A 14,791-nucleotide genomic window follows, 5' to 3' on the forward strand; every position below is an offset into this window, starting at 1 on the left:
CTGGGTTTGAGAGTCGTCTTGTTACCTGGAACATAAGAACATAAGAATGTAGGAAACTGCAGCGGGCCTATTGACCCATACTGGGCAGTCCCGTTTACACCCAACCCCTATTGCTCATATAAGCATCCAACCTATGTTTGAAGCTATTCAGCATATTCGAGTTAATGATGATATTTGTAACTTATTTCCCATTATTCCAAACCAGTGTTTACCTATTTCACGCCTAAATTTAAATTTGTCTAATTTAAAACCATCTGAGATTCGCCCTGGTTGGATAGTTTAATTCTTTGTAATGTCCCTTTGTTTAGCCCTGACTTCCACTTATACACCTCTATCAGGCACGCCCCTCGCCTCGCTCTGGAGTGCAAATTAAAATTGCTTTAGCCTGTCTCTATACTCAAGGTTCCTAATGCGCGATTAGTCTTGTCATTCTCCTCTAATTCTTTCCAATGATTCTATATCCATTCTGTATACGGTGACCAGAACTGAACTCGTAATCCAGGTGTGGTCTCACAAGAGCAAGATACAGTTTTAGGATGACCTCGCTAGTCTTGTAATCTAACTCCTTTGTATGAACCCAAGTACTTTATTAGCCTTGTTACGAGCAAAAACACATTGTTTTCTTGGCTTAAGGTTCCTACTTATCATTACTCCTAAATCTCTCTCAGTTAGTTCTCTATGGCATCGTTGTTCATCTGGTATCTGGTTTCCCTGTTTACATCTCCTATACTGAGTACTTTACATTTGTCCACGTTGAATTTCATCTGCCATTTTTCAGACCATTCAAAATTTGTTTAGATCTTCCTGTAGTTTTGCAGTCCTCGTCAGATTTATTTCACGTCCTATTTTAGTGTCATCAGCAATTTACTTATGTTGCTGTCTATGCCGATATCTATGTCATTTACATAATAAATAATAATGGTCAAGTACTGAGCCTTGGGAACTCCCTTGTGACATTTCTCCAATGGGACTTAGTGGGTAATGCTCTCGCTGTTTCCTGGCCTTTAACCACGCCCTAATCCATTTAAGGATGTTACCTTTGATGCCATGAGCTTCTACCTTTCTAATTAGTCTTTCGTGGGGGACTCTGTCGAAGGCTTTGCTAAAGTCGAGATATACCACATCATAATTGTACCCCTCGTCCACCGATTCGAAAACTGATGAAAAGAATGTTATAGATTAGTTAGACAAGAACATCCGCTTGTGAAGCCCTGGAAGTACTCTGCTCCAATTGTTCCAGCTAATGGGGATATCACGTTATTAAACAAATTCAAATGAATATGTAAAGGAATTATTAAGACTATATGCATGAAGAAAATTGTTGCAAACTTGCAATAAACATAAATGTTTGATTTTGGGAACTGTGTATTTTAACTATTAGGTGTTCACGAAATGAGTAACAATGTGAGAAATTAATTTAAATACAGTAAAAACTTCCTGGGTAGGTGTTTCCCTGGACCCCCCAGCTCAGAAATATATTTTTATTATTTTTTTTTTTTTTCAAGACCCAATCACATCCCTGTTGACCTCTATACAGTACTTCACTTATGTGTAATAGATCCCTGTGATGCTCTGATTATACTACTTTAACATAGTGTACTCCAGACTAGACAGCAATGCTTATTAGATTCATAACAGACATATATAATCCTATAACTAAACTTAAATACAGTGATCCCTCGGTTAACGAGCACCTCGGTTAACAAAATTTTGGTTAACGATGTACCTTCCATAAGATTCTTAACTTCGGTTAACGAGCATTCCCTCGATTAACAAATTCCTCACGAGCGCCCCTCAACATGTTTTCGCTTGCACACTAGCTGTCCTATTCGTCCGCCAATACAGTAAGCGGTTCTAGGGCTTAAATTCCTTACTATTTTAGTAAATATCAAGAAGTTTGTCCTATTCAATAATTTTAAAAGTCTTATACAGTATTAAAATTTTTAGTCATTTTAACAATTATTTAACATGATTTAAGTACAGGTTGTACCTCCCTAGTCCGGCAACCTCGGGACCTGACAGGTGTCGGACCATGGAAATTTCCGGACCATGGAAATTCACCCTTTTCCTGGACAGATAGTGACTTGCACTTACGTTAGCACCACTTGTCGTACAGTAGCTTCTCAAATTTTGCGAGTTTTTAATTCAACGTTTTTTATTTGGACACACAAAAAAAAACACTACATAATTTAAAATTTTGACGGCGGAAACTCGAATTTTGACGGGTTTGAGCAGCCCGCCAACGTTCAAACGTGCACAATCGTATAAACAGCGTCATTTCTCTTATGTACAAAAGATTCATTTGTTTATTACTGAATGTCTTTTTTATTCAATTAATGTTTATGTGTGCAAAACGAGCAATACAATTAATTAATAATACGTAGAATGTTAAAACACACGAGGAAATGAGACCGCATTGTTTTCGTTGATTACAAAACCAGTGACTGAGTGGTTTTACATATAAAATAAGAAAATAAGACCCTGGTCGTAGCTGCAGTAAAATTAATGTAAAAAATTAATATGGTTGTTTTAAGTAATGTTATTTAATGTTAATAAATAGAACAATAAAAGTAGCAAATCATTAATGTTAAAGAAAAAAAGTGAGACTGCGCGTATGTAAGTGCACACATGTGAAAAAATATCGTCATTACTCTACATAAGAATATGAAAGCAACACTTATTTACTGTTCATATATGTTTTAATTAATGTTTCTGATTTTTTTTATTGAATTAATGTTTGTGTGCAAAATGAACAATACAATTCATTAATAATTCGTGGAATATCAAAACACACGAGGAGATGAGACGGCTGCCGGCATTGTTTTCGTTAATGTTTACAAAACCAGCGACTGATTGGTTCTACATATAAAACAAGAAAAATAAGACCCTGGTTGTAGCTGTAGTAAAATTAATGTAAAAATTAATATGGTTGTTTGAAGTAATGTTATTTAATGTTAATAAATGGAACAATATAAGTAGCTAATCATTAATGGTAAAGGAAAAAAGTGAGACTGCGCATATGTAAGTGAGCACATGTGAAAACATTTTGTCATTACTCTACATAAGAATATGAAAGCAACACTTATTTACTGCTCATATATATATATATATATATATATATATATATATATATATATATATATATATATATATATATATATATATATATATATATATATATATATATATATATATATATATATATATATATATATATATATATATATATATATATATATATATATATATATATATATATATATATATTAAAGGGTTAATGTTGTACTCTGTATAGACAAAACAGAGAGAGAGAGTCGAACTGCCGATGTAAACAAACCTTAATTTATCGTGGCTTTTGTTGTTGTTTTTTACGGGAGTCAGCTCCCGCCCGGGCACAGGTCATTGACCCACATCGGGCCTGAGGGGCTAAGGTGTACATTCTAAAATAATAATAATTAGTGAAGTAAAAACAAAAAAACAAAGTTTTTCTACCTATTGGGCAACTAAAAATCGCTCCGGATCACGGAAGCTCGGACCACAGAATGCCGGACTATAGAGGCACAACCTGTACAGGAAACTAGTTTTTAAAGGCAAACAGCCTGTCACCAATTCACATACAAGCGGGCCAGCCCTGTGCCTTTTTCAGTGGAGGTAACATCTTGCTTCAGACTCTTTTCAACATAAACGCTTTTTATCTGTATTTCCAGTCATATTATTGGTCATTTTGAAATATATTTTACATATTGATAATACAGTCAACCCTCACTTTACGCGGTCCCACATTCCGCGTTTCCACGTTTACGCGGTGCCCTGCCAGAACCCAGGATGCTCACATTCCGCGGTGGGTGTACCCCTTTACACGGTGAAGTATAATTTTTTTTAATTTAGCTCATAAAATTCATACAAATTACCCGGCCAGAATATAATTTACATTGCTGGAATTCTTACAATTTGGTGATCATTTTGAATATAAACATCATATATTTTGCATTAGACATAAAATTTTTAGATAAAATGTTTAATCTGAGTAAGTATGTTATCTTTTGTGCAAAATATATGACGTTTATATTCAAAATATTCCTGGTCATACAAGGAATCCAGCAATGTCAATTATATTATCCTAACTTTAATCTGAGGTATTATTTAATACAAAATGTTAAAATCTAAATTTTTCACCCAACATCTCTTGAAGGGAGGATTGGTGGGGGGTGGGGGGGAGGGTTGGGACTGACCGCGCGGTTGGAAGAAGAGGGGGGAAGGCAAGGTGGGGTACTTTGATTGACAGATAGTGTCGTGAAGAATATTTTTTTTTTTTATTAACTGAAGATATTTGTTTTAGCTCATAAAATTCATACAAATTACCCGGCCAGAATATAATTTACATTGCTGGAATTCTTACAATTTGGTGATCATTTTGAATATAAACATCATATATTTTGCATTAGACATAAAATTTTTAGATAAAATGTTTAATCTGAGTATGTTATCTTTTGTGAAAAATATATGACATTTATATTCAAAATATTCCTGGTCTTACAAGGAATCCAGCAATGTCAATTATATTATCCTAACTTTAGTTTGAGGTATTATTTATTACTATACCTGGTTTTCCCCCCAAAATTTCTCAAGAGAGGGAAGAGCCAGCAGTGTAGTGTGAGAGGGGGAGGGAGTCGTGTCCATTATTTGAATGGACATTAACTTGGCGACTGTATTTCTCTATTTCTCTTAAGTATTAATTGTGTGCATGTACCATCATAAAATTACGATGTTATTTTTACTACAACATAGTTATGTGTCGTCAAAAAGTGGAGTTTGGGGATCGGCCTGGACTCCATTTCAATTAATCCCATATGTTATGTTATTCACTTTACGCATTTCTCGCTTTCCGCGGTACCCTCCGGGTTACATTAACCGCGTAAAGTGAGGGTTAACTGTATATATATATATTGAGGAGGCATTATCCCAGTCAATGCAATGCTTGTTATCCCTCAAATGAACAAACAGAGCATTGGATTCCTGGCCTGTCCTAACACTGTATTTGTGTTGTTTAATTCTAGTTGCAAGATCTTTACCTGTCTGGCCTAAGTAAAACATATTACATTCCTTGCAAGGAACTTTATAAATGCAACCAATTGTGTTGTTGGGGGAGTTCTTAATTAACATTTGTTTAACAGTGCATGAGTTTTTAAATGCCACATTGACGTTCCAGGTTTTTAGTTGTGAAGGAATGTGTGAGAAATATATATATATATATATATATATATATATATATATATATATATATATATATATATATATATATATATATATATATATATATATATATATATATATATATATATATATATATATATATATATATATATATATATGGAAAAATTTAGTGCTAAATTTTGAGAAGTTTGTCTAATGTTCTATATACTGTATATCAGTACAAAGTTTTTCTGAATAATTATGAAATTCATACCTCGTGATTCTGCTTCTCAGGTAACCCACAGATGTGTAGTGCAACTGTTGAACATCTTCGGTCAGTCATGGCCTCAAGCAATACTAAACCAATATTTGGTATCTGCCTTGGCCATCAGCTGCTCTCTGTGGCTGCAGGGTGTTCCAGTTACAAAATGAAGTAAGTAATTTTGTGAGTGACTCCTGGTCGTATAAACCGATGGTTGAGGAACCTCTGATTATACGACAGATTTTGGATGTTCTTAATCAGTATTTATTGTGTTTGCTCTGGAAAATGTACCATTTCTCTCCCGTCATATTTGTTTATGAAATATAATTTCCATGGAATTTGGTTGTCGTTATTTCCCATATTTATTTATGGGAGTTATGGTTTCAGTGCTATTTTGATATATTGGGTGGGAGAAGCATTACTTTTATTTATATATTGTTTTAAAGTATACAATGGAGTCGCAATAATTCAAAGGTTAGGTACCAGAAGATGCCATGAATTATGGTTTGATTTAAATGGAAAAAAATTGTTAGGTTCCGGAGGCCCAAAAATGCCCATAAACTGTTCCAAACTTGGGAATTTGATATTATGTGTTAGGCAAAATGGCATTGGGTAAGCTTAACTTCTTATAGGAAAACTGGGGTTGCTGGATCGTGGCTGTGTATGGACTCTTATGACTACTGGGCGGGCGGGCGGGTCGTGTTGCGTCTCTGTAACAAAGCGTGTTCGGCATTCGGGCCTTCGATGTAGAGCGGCAGAAATTGGACAGTGATTACATAAGTTCGTTAAGATCGTCTTAGTGAGGTGAAAGTGTAAATCGATGTCGGACTTTTCATGCTAGACACGATTGTATTTTTGAAAACTCAATTTCCACCGAGTTGGAGGTACAGCCAGGGTCACAGGCCTATAACCACACAATCACTGCCACATGACAAAGCTTTTATTTTATTTTATTTTTTAGGGTGTTGTGGTCATGGCTGTGATAAAGGCCAACCAGGGAGTGTAGTACTGTGCCTTCAGTTAAATCAGTTCATAGTTGTCATCAGTGAATGCAGAAGAGACTAAAATAACTTAAAGTGAATACATATTGGCAATCGAGCTGGTAAGGACAACTGCCAGCCTATTCGTGTCATAGGTGCCACAGAGACTTTAAATTTTATTTTGTTTGTGTGCTTTCTCAAGGACTGAATCTGTGTTTATAATACACCACTCACAGGGAGATACAGTGTACACAGTGATAGTTCAGAGTGTCATCAGTGACCGCGGAAGTTGTAAATAACTTAAAGTGAGCGCTCACTAGCAAGCAAGCTGGAAAGGCACCGTGCCAGCTGAAACCAAGTCATGTCATAGGTGCCACAGAGACTTTAAATTTTATGTTGATTGTGTGCTTTCTCAAGGACTGAAACTGTGCCTACATTACACCATTGACAGGGAGATACAGTGTACGCAGTCGCAGACGACAACTCCATAGGCAACAGAGAGTAGCTAAGTACTTTTTCTCTCTTTATTTTCTTTGAAATAGGTGTAGATTTATACACAGTCTGCACCCCCCCCCCCACAACAACAACAACCATGAGTTTGATATGTGATTACTGCAGGGAGACGTCGGATATGGAGGATGCAGGCCTAACTAATGCAGCGTTTAGGAGGTTACTAACTGCCGTAAAGCTTGATGGCTGTTGCTGGTATTGCCCTGGCTGCATAGTCAAGGTGAATGAAGCGATTGCAATCCATAAGGGAACGAGTTCTCTAGGGACGAAAATAGATGAAGCAGGAGCCCTGCTGGTTGACAAACTGGAGCAAGTTGGGAAAGAGATCCTTGCTAAGACTGAGGAAGTAGCTAATAGAATGGAGGTGGTTGCTAAGAGGAGTTATGCTGACGTATTAGGAGGGCCACGGGGGGGGGCGGAGAGTAATGCAGAATCAGTACAGGTTCTACAGCAGATTGGGACTCTGAAAAAGTGTGTCGAAGAAATGAAAATTAACGCACCTACTGTTAGGGGAGAGGAGGAACACCAGGAACGGCTCCAGCGCAGGAACAATGTAATAGTTTTTGGAGTCCCAGAGAGCCAGGCAGAGGGAACTGTGAGTAAGGAAACACACGACAAGGTGCTGTTTCAAAATATTTGCACAGAGGTTCTGAAGATTCCAGCAACCCCTCAGGATGTGAGGAGACTGGGACAAAAGCAGGGGGCTAAGCCTCGCCCCCTCAGGATCACACTAGGGAGTGAGGAGGAGAAATGGCAAGTTATCCGGCAGGCAAAAAACTTAGCAAGGAGCGAGGCATTTCGGGATGTATTTATTCACCCAGACCGCACGGTAATGCAGAGGGAACAGCACAAGAAGCTCCTGCTGGACTTGAAGCAGAAGAGGGAGGAGTCGAGGAGGAACGGGGACAGGTGCACATGGGTTATACTCAGGGGGAGGGTAGTGGAAACAAGTGTGCCGACACAGGGCCAGGGGGCAGCAGTGCACCCTCCACCCACTCAACCCCCCACCCGGGAGGCGGCACCAGCTCAGCCTACCGGACAGGAGGGAACGAGCGCCGTGTAAACAATGACATTTTTAACCACACCCTGCAAAATACAGTGTACTTAGCAAATGCTGCAGCTTCTGAGAATGTGGGTGGAGCGGGTTTATTACTAAGAGCAGAGACGTTACCGAGAACAAATTCTGGCTTGAATGTCATGTACACTAATACTGACACGTTCCTTGATAAGAGGGAGGAGTTTGAAACACTACTAAGAGTACACCAACCAGATATTGTAGGAGTTGTAGAACTGTTGTACAAGAACAGGAGAATCGACCCAGAGGAATGTGAGTTCAGTATTGCTGGATATGACTCATTTACGAACCTAACTCAAGAATCCTGCAGGAGGGGTGTGGTTATCTACGCTAGGCAAGACCTTAGAGCCAGCCAGGCGAGGGTACAGGGAGAGGATGTTTTTGAAGAGTCCAAGTGGTGTAAAATTAAATTAAAGGGAGGGGACTTACTTATCGTCGGGTGTATCTACAGATCCCCGAACTGTGGCCCACTAAATCAAAGGAACTTAAGAACCTTAATAAACAATGCGGCGATGCTCAACCCCAGCCACCTCCTTATCATGGGGGACTTTAACTATGGCGACATCGACTGGAGAAACGAGTCAACCCCGAATTACTTGAATAATCCTGCTACTCTTTTTGTAGAAACTCTGAGAGATAATTTTCTGTTCCAACATGTGAGAGACCCGACACATTACAGAGGGGAGCAAACACCCAAGCCACTTGACCTCATCATAACAAACGAGGAGGGTATGGTGGCCAAACTGGAACACCTTGCCCCAGTTGGCACCAGTCACCATACAGTGTTGTCATTCAGATTTAACTGTTACCTAGTTCAAGATAAGGCCAGGCCAAGGTGCAAATATTACAAGGGAAATTACAATGGGATGAGGGAAGAGATGAGGGGTATCAACTGGCCTGACTTATTAAGGTACAAGAACGCAGACACTACGCTGAATATCATAACTAGTAAAATGACCCATTTGATCGATAAATATATACCCAAGACCAAACCCAGTGCTTCTAGGAATACGAGGGGATCCCTACACATGAACCATGCGGCGGTCGACAAAATTAAGAAGAAAACCCAGAAATTCAAGACGTGGGTTGGGTCAAACGATGAGCAAGACAGGAGGATGTATGCAAGAGCCAGAAACCAAGCAAAGATAGAGTGTAGGAGGGCTGAAAAGGAGTTCCAAAGGCTGGTTGCACGCGAGGTCAAGTCAAACCCAAAGGCGTTTTACCGCTATGCAAAGTCGAAATTGAAAACGCGAGTAGGAGTATCAGACCTGAGGCTTGAAGATGGTAGTTACGCAGATTCTGACCAGGATAAAGCTGAGGCATTGAACAGCTTCTTTTCCTCAGTGTTCACAAGAGAGGATGCAACTAACCTTCCTGCGTTTGAGGACAGACGGTTCGACACAGCACTGACCCACATTGTGTTCACAGAAGAGGGTATTAGAAATAAACTGTCCAGGCTAAAGGTCCATAAGAGTCCTGGACCTGACATGGTGCATCCTAGAGTGCTAAGGGAGCTGTGCAACGAGCTTGCAGAGCCCCTGAAGATTCTGTTTTGTAAATGCCTGGATGAACAAATGGTCCCCAGTGAATGGAAAGTGGCTTATGTGAGTCCTATCTTCAAGAAGGGCGATAGTCACTCCACGAACAACTATAGACCGGTGAGCCTGACCAGCATAATATGTAAAGTACTTGAGAGTATTATCAGAGATGCAGCGATGGAACATCTACTACGAAACAACCTTATAAAAGATTGCCAACACGGTTTTATGCCGGGGCGCTCTTGCTTGACACAATTGCTCAAGGTATTGGATATTTGGACCCATATTCTAGAACGTGGTGGTAATATCGACAATATTTACCTAGATTTTGCCAAGGCTTTCGACAGTGTACCCCACGAAAGGCTGAAAATCAAACTGGAAGGGTACGGAATTCGGGGAAATGTCCTAGCGTGGATAGAAGACTTTCTACATGACCGCAAGCAATGTGTGGTGATTAATGGCACAAAATCGTCATCTGTACCTGTAACAAGTGGGGTACCGCAGGGTAGTGTATTGGGCCCGCTGTTGTTTGTTTGTTTCATAAATGATATGCCTGACGTTGTACACTCCTCCATACAAATGTTTGCCGATGACGCCAAGTTATTTCGGGAAATTAAGAACCAAGCGGACTGTGAAGAGCTGCAGAAGGACCTCTGTGGGCTCCAGGAATGGTCGAAGGAATGGCTGCTGAGATTCAATGTCACGAAGTGTAAGAGGATGCACCTGGGGCGTACCAACGGTAAGGAGGCGTACCATATGTCCCAACGGGATGAAGAAAATGTACTAGTTGAGACTGTGTGTGAGAAGGACCTAGGTGTGTATGTTGACAATGAGCTGAAGTTCTCGGGCCATTGTGAGAAGAAAGTAAATCAGGCAAATAAATTATTGGGTCTTATAAGAAGGTCGTTCAGATATCTAGACGGTCCGTCCCTCGTGACGATCTTCAGGAGTGAAGTGCTTCCCCATCTGGAGTACTGTCACCCCATCTGGTCCCCGAGATATGCTAGGGACTGTCAGTTGGTTGAAAATGTTCAAAGGAGGGCCACCAAACTGGTGCCTGCACTTCGGCATCTCAGCTACCCTGAGAGATTGGAGCGCCTGAACTTGCCTAGCTTATACTACAGACGGGCAAGGGGGGACCTAGTTGAGGTTTATAAGCATCTCAGGGGGCACTACTCAGTTGAGTGTCCTTACTTGGAGCTGGCGGACGCTCGCCCCACAAGGGGTCACAGCTCAAGATTGAAGAAGCCGCAAGTCCAGAAAACCGTGAGGGCAAACTTTTTCGGAGTGAGGGTTGTAAACTCTTGGAACAATCTACCAGAGAGTGTTGTGACGGCACCGAGTGTGAGCTCTTTCAAGAGAAGATTTGACCAACATTGGAGCGGGTTCAGGTACATTCAGGAGCCGGTGCATGCCCAGTATTTGCCAACAGTGCGTGACAGAGATGTGACCGATCGCCCGGGCGGCTAGCGAGCCGACCTTTTGGTGAAGAATATAAAGGAAAAGAGACGTGACCGATCGCCCAAGCGGCTAACAAGCCGATCAGTGGCGAAGAGGATAAAAAAAAAAAAAAAAAAAATGAATTGCATTCCTTTTCAACATATATGTATATGATAGTAATAGAACTAACATACCATAAAAATTTAAAAATGTTAATGATAAGCATTATAAAATCATATTACTGTACTCACCGATCCATGGTTATAAGATTGTAGCGTGACGATGATATTGAAGATGTTGCGAAGCGTTCTGATGACGATGATTGATGAAGAGGACTTCGATGATGATGGAACTGGAATGATTTTTATTTCTTAAGCCGATGGATCATCAGGATCATCGGCTTCAGTCTCCAGATGGGCAGATGATGATGGTTGGGGTTCATAGAGTTCTGGTTTGGCAGATGATGTTGATGGTTGGGGTGACTGCGGCGTTGAGAAGTATGTTATTTTCTGTTTGCTTTTTCTATGCAAATCTTTCAAAATTTCTTTGTTTGGTACATAAATAGTATCGATGGCCCTTTTGAACTTCAAACTTCTCTTCATTAGTGTATCTTTGTTGAAACATGTCACAAAATTCATTTGCTTTCAGGAGGAATTCAGAGGTCGCCTTAATTGTTAATTTAGGTTTTATGGGTTCCACTTCAGCAGGATCATCATCATCCTCATCATCACTTTTACTGTCATCTGCTATAATCTCTAAGTTCCTCATTTGTTGGTTCTTGAAAATGTGAGTGCAACAGCTCATTCACCACCTTCTCTACATGTCATCAAAACCCTCACCTCCAATTTCCTTTGCAAGTTTCACAATTTCTGTGATTTCCTTGTCAAGCATCTGAAATCCTATGAAATCAGGAACAATTTTAGGCCAAATTTGGTGCCAGCAAGCATTTATAATGTCAAGGCAGTCTTTGATGTTAAATGTCTTCCAGAATTCCATCAGTGTTTTATATGCACCAGCAACCATTGCTTCAGTTGCTTACCTAAAGATATTCCACGTGTAATATGATCTAACTGTGTTGATGACGCCTTGATCTATTGGTTGCAGAATTGAGGTGGTATTGGGGGGGAAAAAAAACATAACCTCCACATTGGGATGGGTGAACTGAAGTGTGCATTTCTGCATCATGGCCTGGGGCATTGTGGGGCATTATCCAGCAATAGCAACACCTTTGAGTCAAAATTCTTCTTCATGAGATATTCCTTGACCTCATGCACAAAACGATTCTCCAACCAATCATTAAAGAGCACCCAAGTCACCCAGGCCTTTTTATTGGACTTTCAAACAACAGGCAAATGAACCTTATTTTCACCTTTTAACACCTGGTGGTTTTCCGAACGATACACAAGCATCGGTTTGCACTTAAAATCATCAGCTGCATTGCCACAAAATAACAATGTCAGCCTGTCTTTGAAAGCTTTAAACCCTGGAGCAACTTCTTGGGTCAGTATAATGTAGGTTCGGTTACTCGTATGTTTATAAAAGAGGCCAGTCTCATCAGCATTAAACACTTACTTCTGGGCATATCGTTTGTCCTTATATCAGTTCAAGCAGCATGGGCTTGAACTGCTTTAGTACAGTGTTGACAGACAGCACTAGCGTGTAAGCAAGTCTGGCGGGCATCTCCAACTGGCACGTGGCTGAGGCAGAGTGGAAGAGGAAGGCGAAGGGAGTGTTGGACAAATTATTTGGTCACGTACAGTATATTTAAACGTGTATAGTGAAAATCGTGTTGGAAAAACCAGCATTGGGCGAGGGTTCACTGTACTTCATATGTTTCGGAATATTTTTATTTTATTTTTTTTTTATTTTATTTTTTTTACGGGGATTAGCCAACCTGGGCACAGGTCACTGACCCACATCAGGGCCTGGGGGGTTATTGCACATCACTTTTTCATAGTGACAATACAGGAAAAGCATTTGGGTAGCAACCATCGCAAAACTGATCTTAGCCTAGACAACGCATAGTGGTAAATGGTTTTAATTTTTTTACTTCGTAAAACTGATCGATTGTATATAGATTCGTTGTATAATGATCATTACCTGCATTCTATAAATAATAATTTTCATTAAAAATCCATAATATCAATATATGCTGGAAAACACGACAATTTTTTTTTTTTTTTTTTACACCAGCTTACACAAGTTTAAACACCCAAATATTTCCTGTAAGCACATTTTATTAATAAAACATTATTAATATATTTCATAAATTACTACAGTAACTTCAATATAAACTAGCCAGATACAGTAATATCCCCGTAGCAGGAATCTTTGATCCCAAAAGTTTCTGAGAGTTTACATCATGCTCCAACACATGCCAAGTGTGTGGGTGGGTAGGCTCAGATTATTCATGAGCTATGATTGTCCACTACTGTCAAATGACTGTATGGGATGCCTATAATTGGCTGATGTATCTCACAGCCTGTCTCCTGGAACTCTAGCATCATGACACTGAGTTCATTGTCTGCTGCCATTGTACAAGCTTGTTTGTTTGCTCACTGCTGTTTTTGCATACAATCTGTGTTGCGTAGTACTGGACATTACTGCACCTGGACACAAACGGCCACGAATACAGTGTTAAAGCAGTGCTAAGACGTAAAAAAGTGATCACTGTTACGTAAACTGTACAGGTAGTTCTGCTATAACGCGATAATTGTGTTCTTGTCAAATATCGTGTTATAGAAAATCGCGTAATAGAAATAACAGGGCTTATGGAGAAAATAGGGTTAGGTGCAGATTACTCGAAATCGAAAAAATTTAGTAGTTAGCCTAACACATAGGATAGCACAGTCTAAATAAATGTTACATTCATATCTAATAATGAAATCATACAGTAAATGTAACACTTTACTTGATGGGGGAGAAGGGTGATTTTGAGGTTGATAAAATCGAGCTTCTCTTCAAGTGTTATATCCTTTCTTTTACGATAATCACCGGGAATTCTATCATCAGAACGCTTTTTGGAGATATTCTTCTTTACCATATTCACAGTTAATACCACAAAATTGGAGAAATAGCAAGCAAAAATCGCGTTATAGCAAACAAGCGTTCGCGTTATACAAATATTGTTCCTAATTCATAAATCGCGTTAGAGCAAATTCGCGTTATCAAAACACGCGTTATAGCAGAACTCACTGTACTGTACATTCAGTAACTGTGAAAGTACCATCTGTACAATACTGTACTTAGTAGAGTGGACAGTGTATGTCTAGTGTAGGCTAGTGTGTAGAGGTTTAAGTACAATACTATACAGTGTGTGTGTGTGTGTGCACGTGCAAATGTATGCATGTGCATGCACTATCCCTCCTTCATGGTAAAAGACAAAGGCAGGTCATCCTATATCTTGTATCACCATTTCACCTTGCACCACAAGCTCAAGACTACAGCGTCTGTGGGGAGTAGAGAACAGTATAGTGTATACAGTGGTGTATTTTATTTATTTACAATATAATGTATGTGTACAGCAGTTTTTGGATACATAAATACTGCTGTGTCTTTCCAACTGCAGTTAAGCCTCTGAAGCATTCACCAGATGTTTATTTTAGACACAAACATTCACCAATGCCCAGAAAAATTCAGTAGATGTGCATTTTTTTCCGGGATAAGAGAATTCATCTCAATACCCTGAAATCTCTCAAACCTGGAAAAATGCTCTGCACTAATTTCTCTGGCTAACAGGGATATTACTGTATTAAGGTATTAATGTAAATACGTACTGTATTGGTAGTGGGAA

The 14,791-nt window shown here is 39.5% G+C and overlaps 1 protein-coding gene across 1 annotated transcript in view; it reads left to right on the forward strand.

The window, feature by feature from the left end:
- LOC121859232 (CAD protein-like) overlaps positions 1–14,791 on the forward strand; it is a gene marked incomplete at its 5' end in the record, with an annotated part of 317,185 nt that overhangs the window by 23,932 nt on the left and 278,462 nt on the right. The window contains 1 exon segment of the mRNA XM_042355968.1: positions 5,488–5,626. Within this exon segment, the coding sequence (XP_042211902.1) occupies positions 5,488–5,626 (139 nt within the window).

This window comes from Homarus americanus, unplaced genomic scaffold, assembly GCF_018991925.1.
Source record: "Homarus americanus isolate GMGI-L3 unplaced genomic scaffold, GMGI_Hamer_2.0 scaffold36188, whole genome shotgun sequence".
Lineage (NCBI taxonomy): Eukaryota > Metazoa > Arthropoda > Malacostraca > Decapoda > Nephropidae > Homarus > Homarus americanus.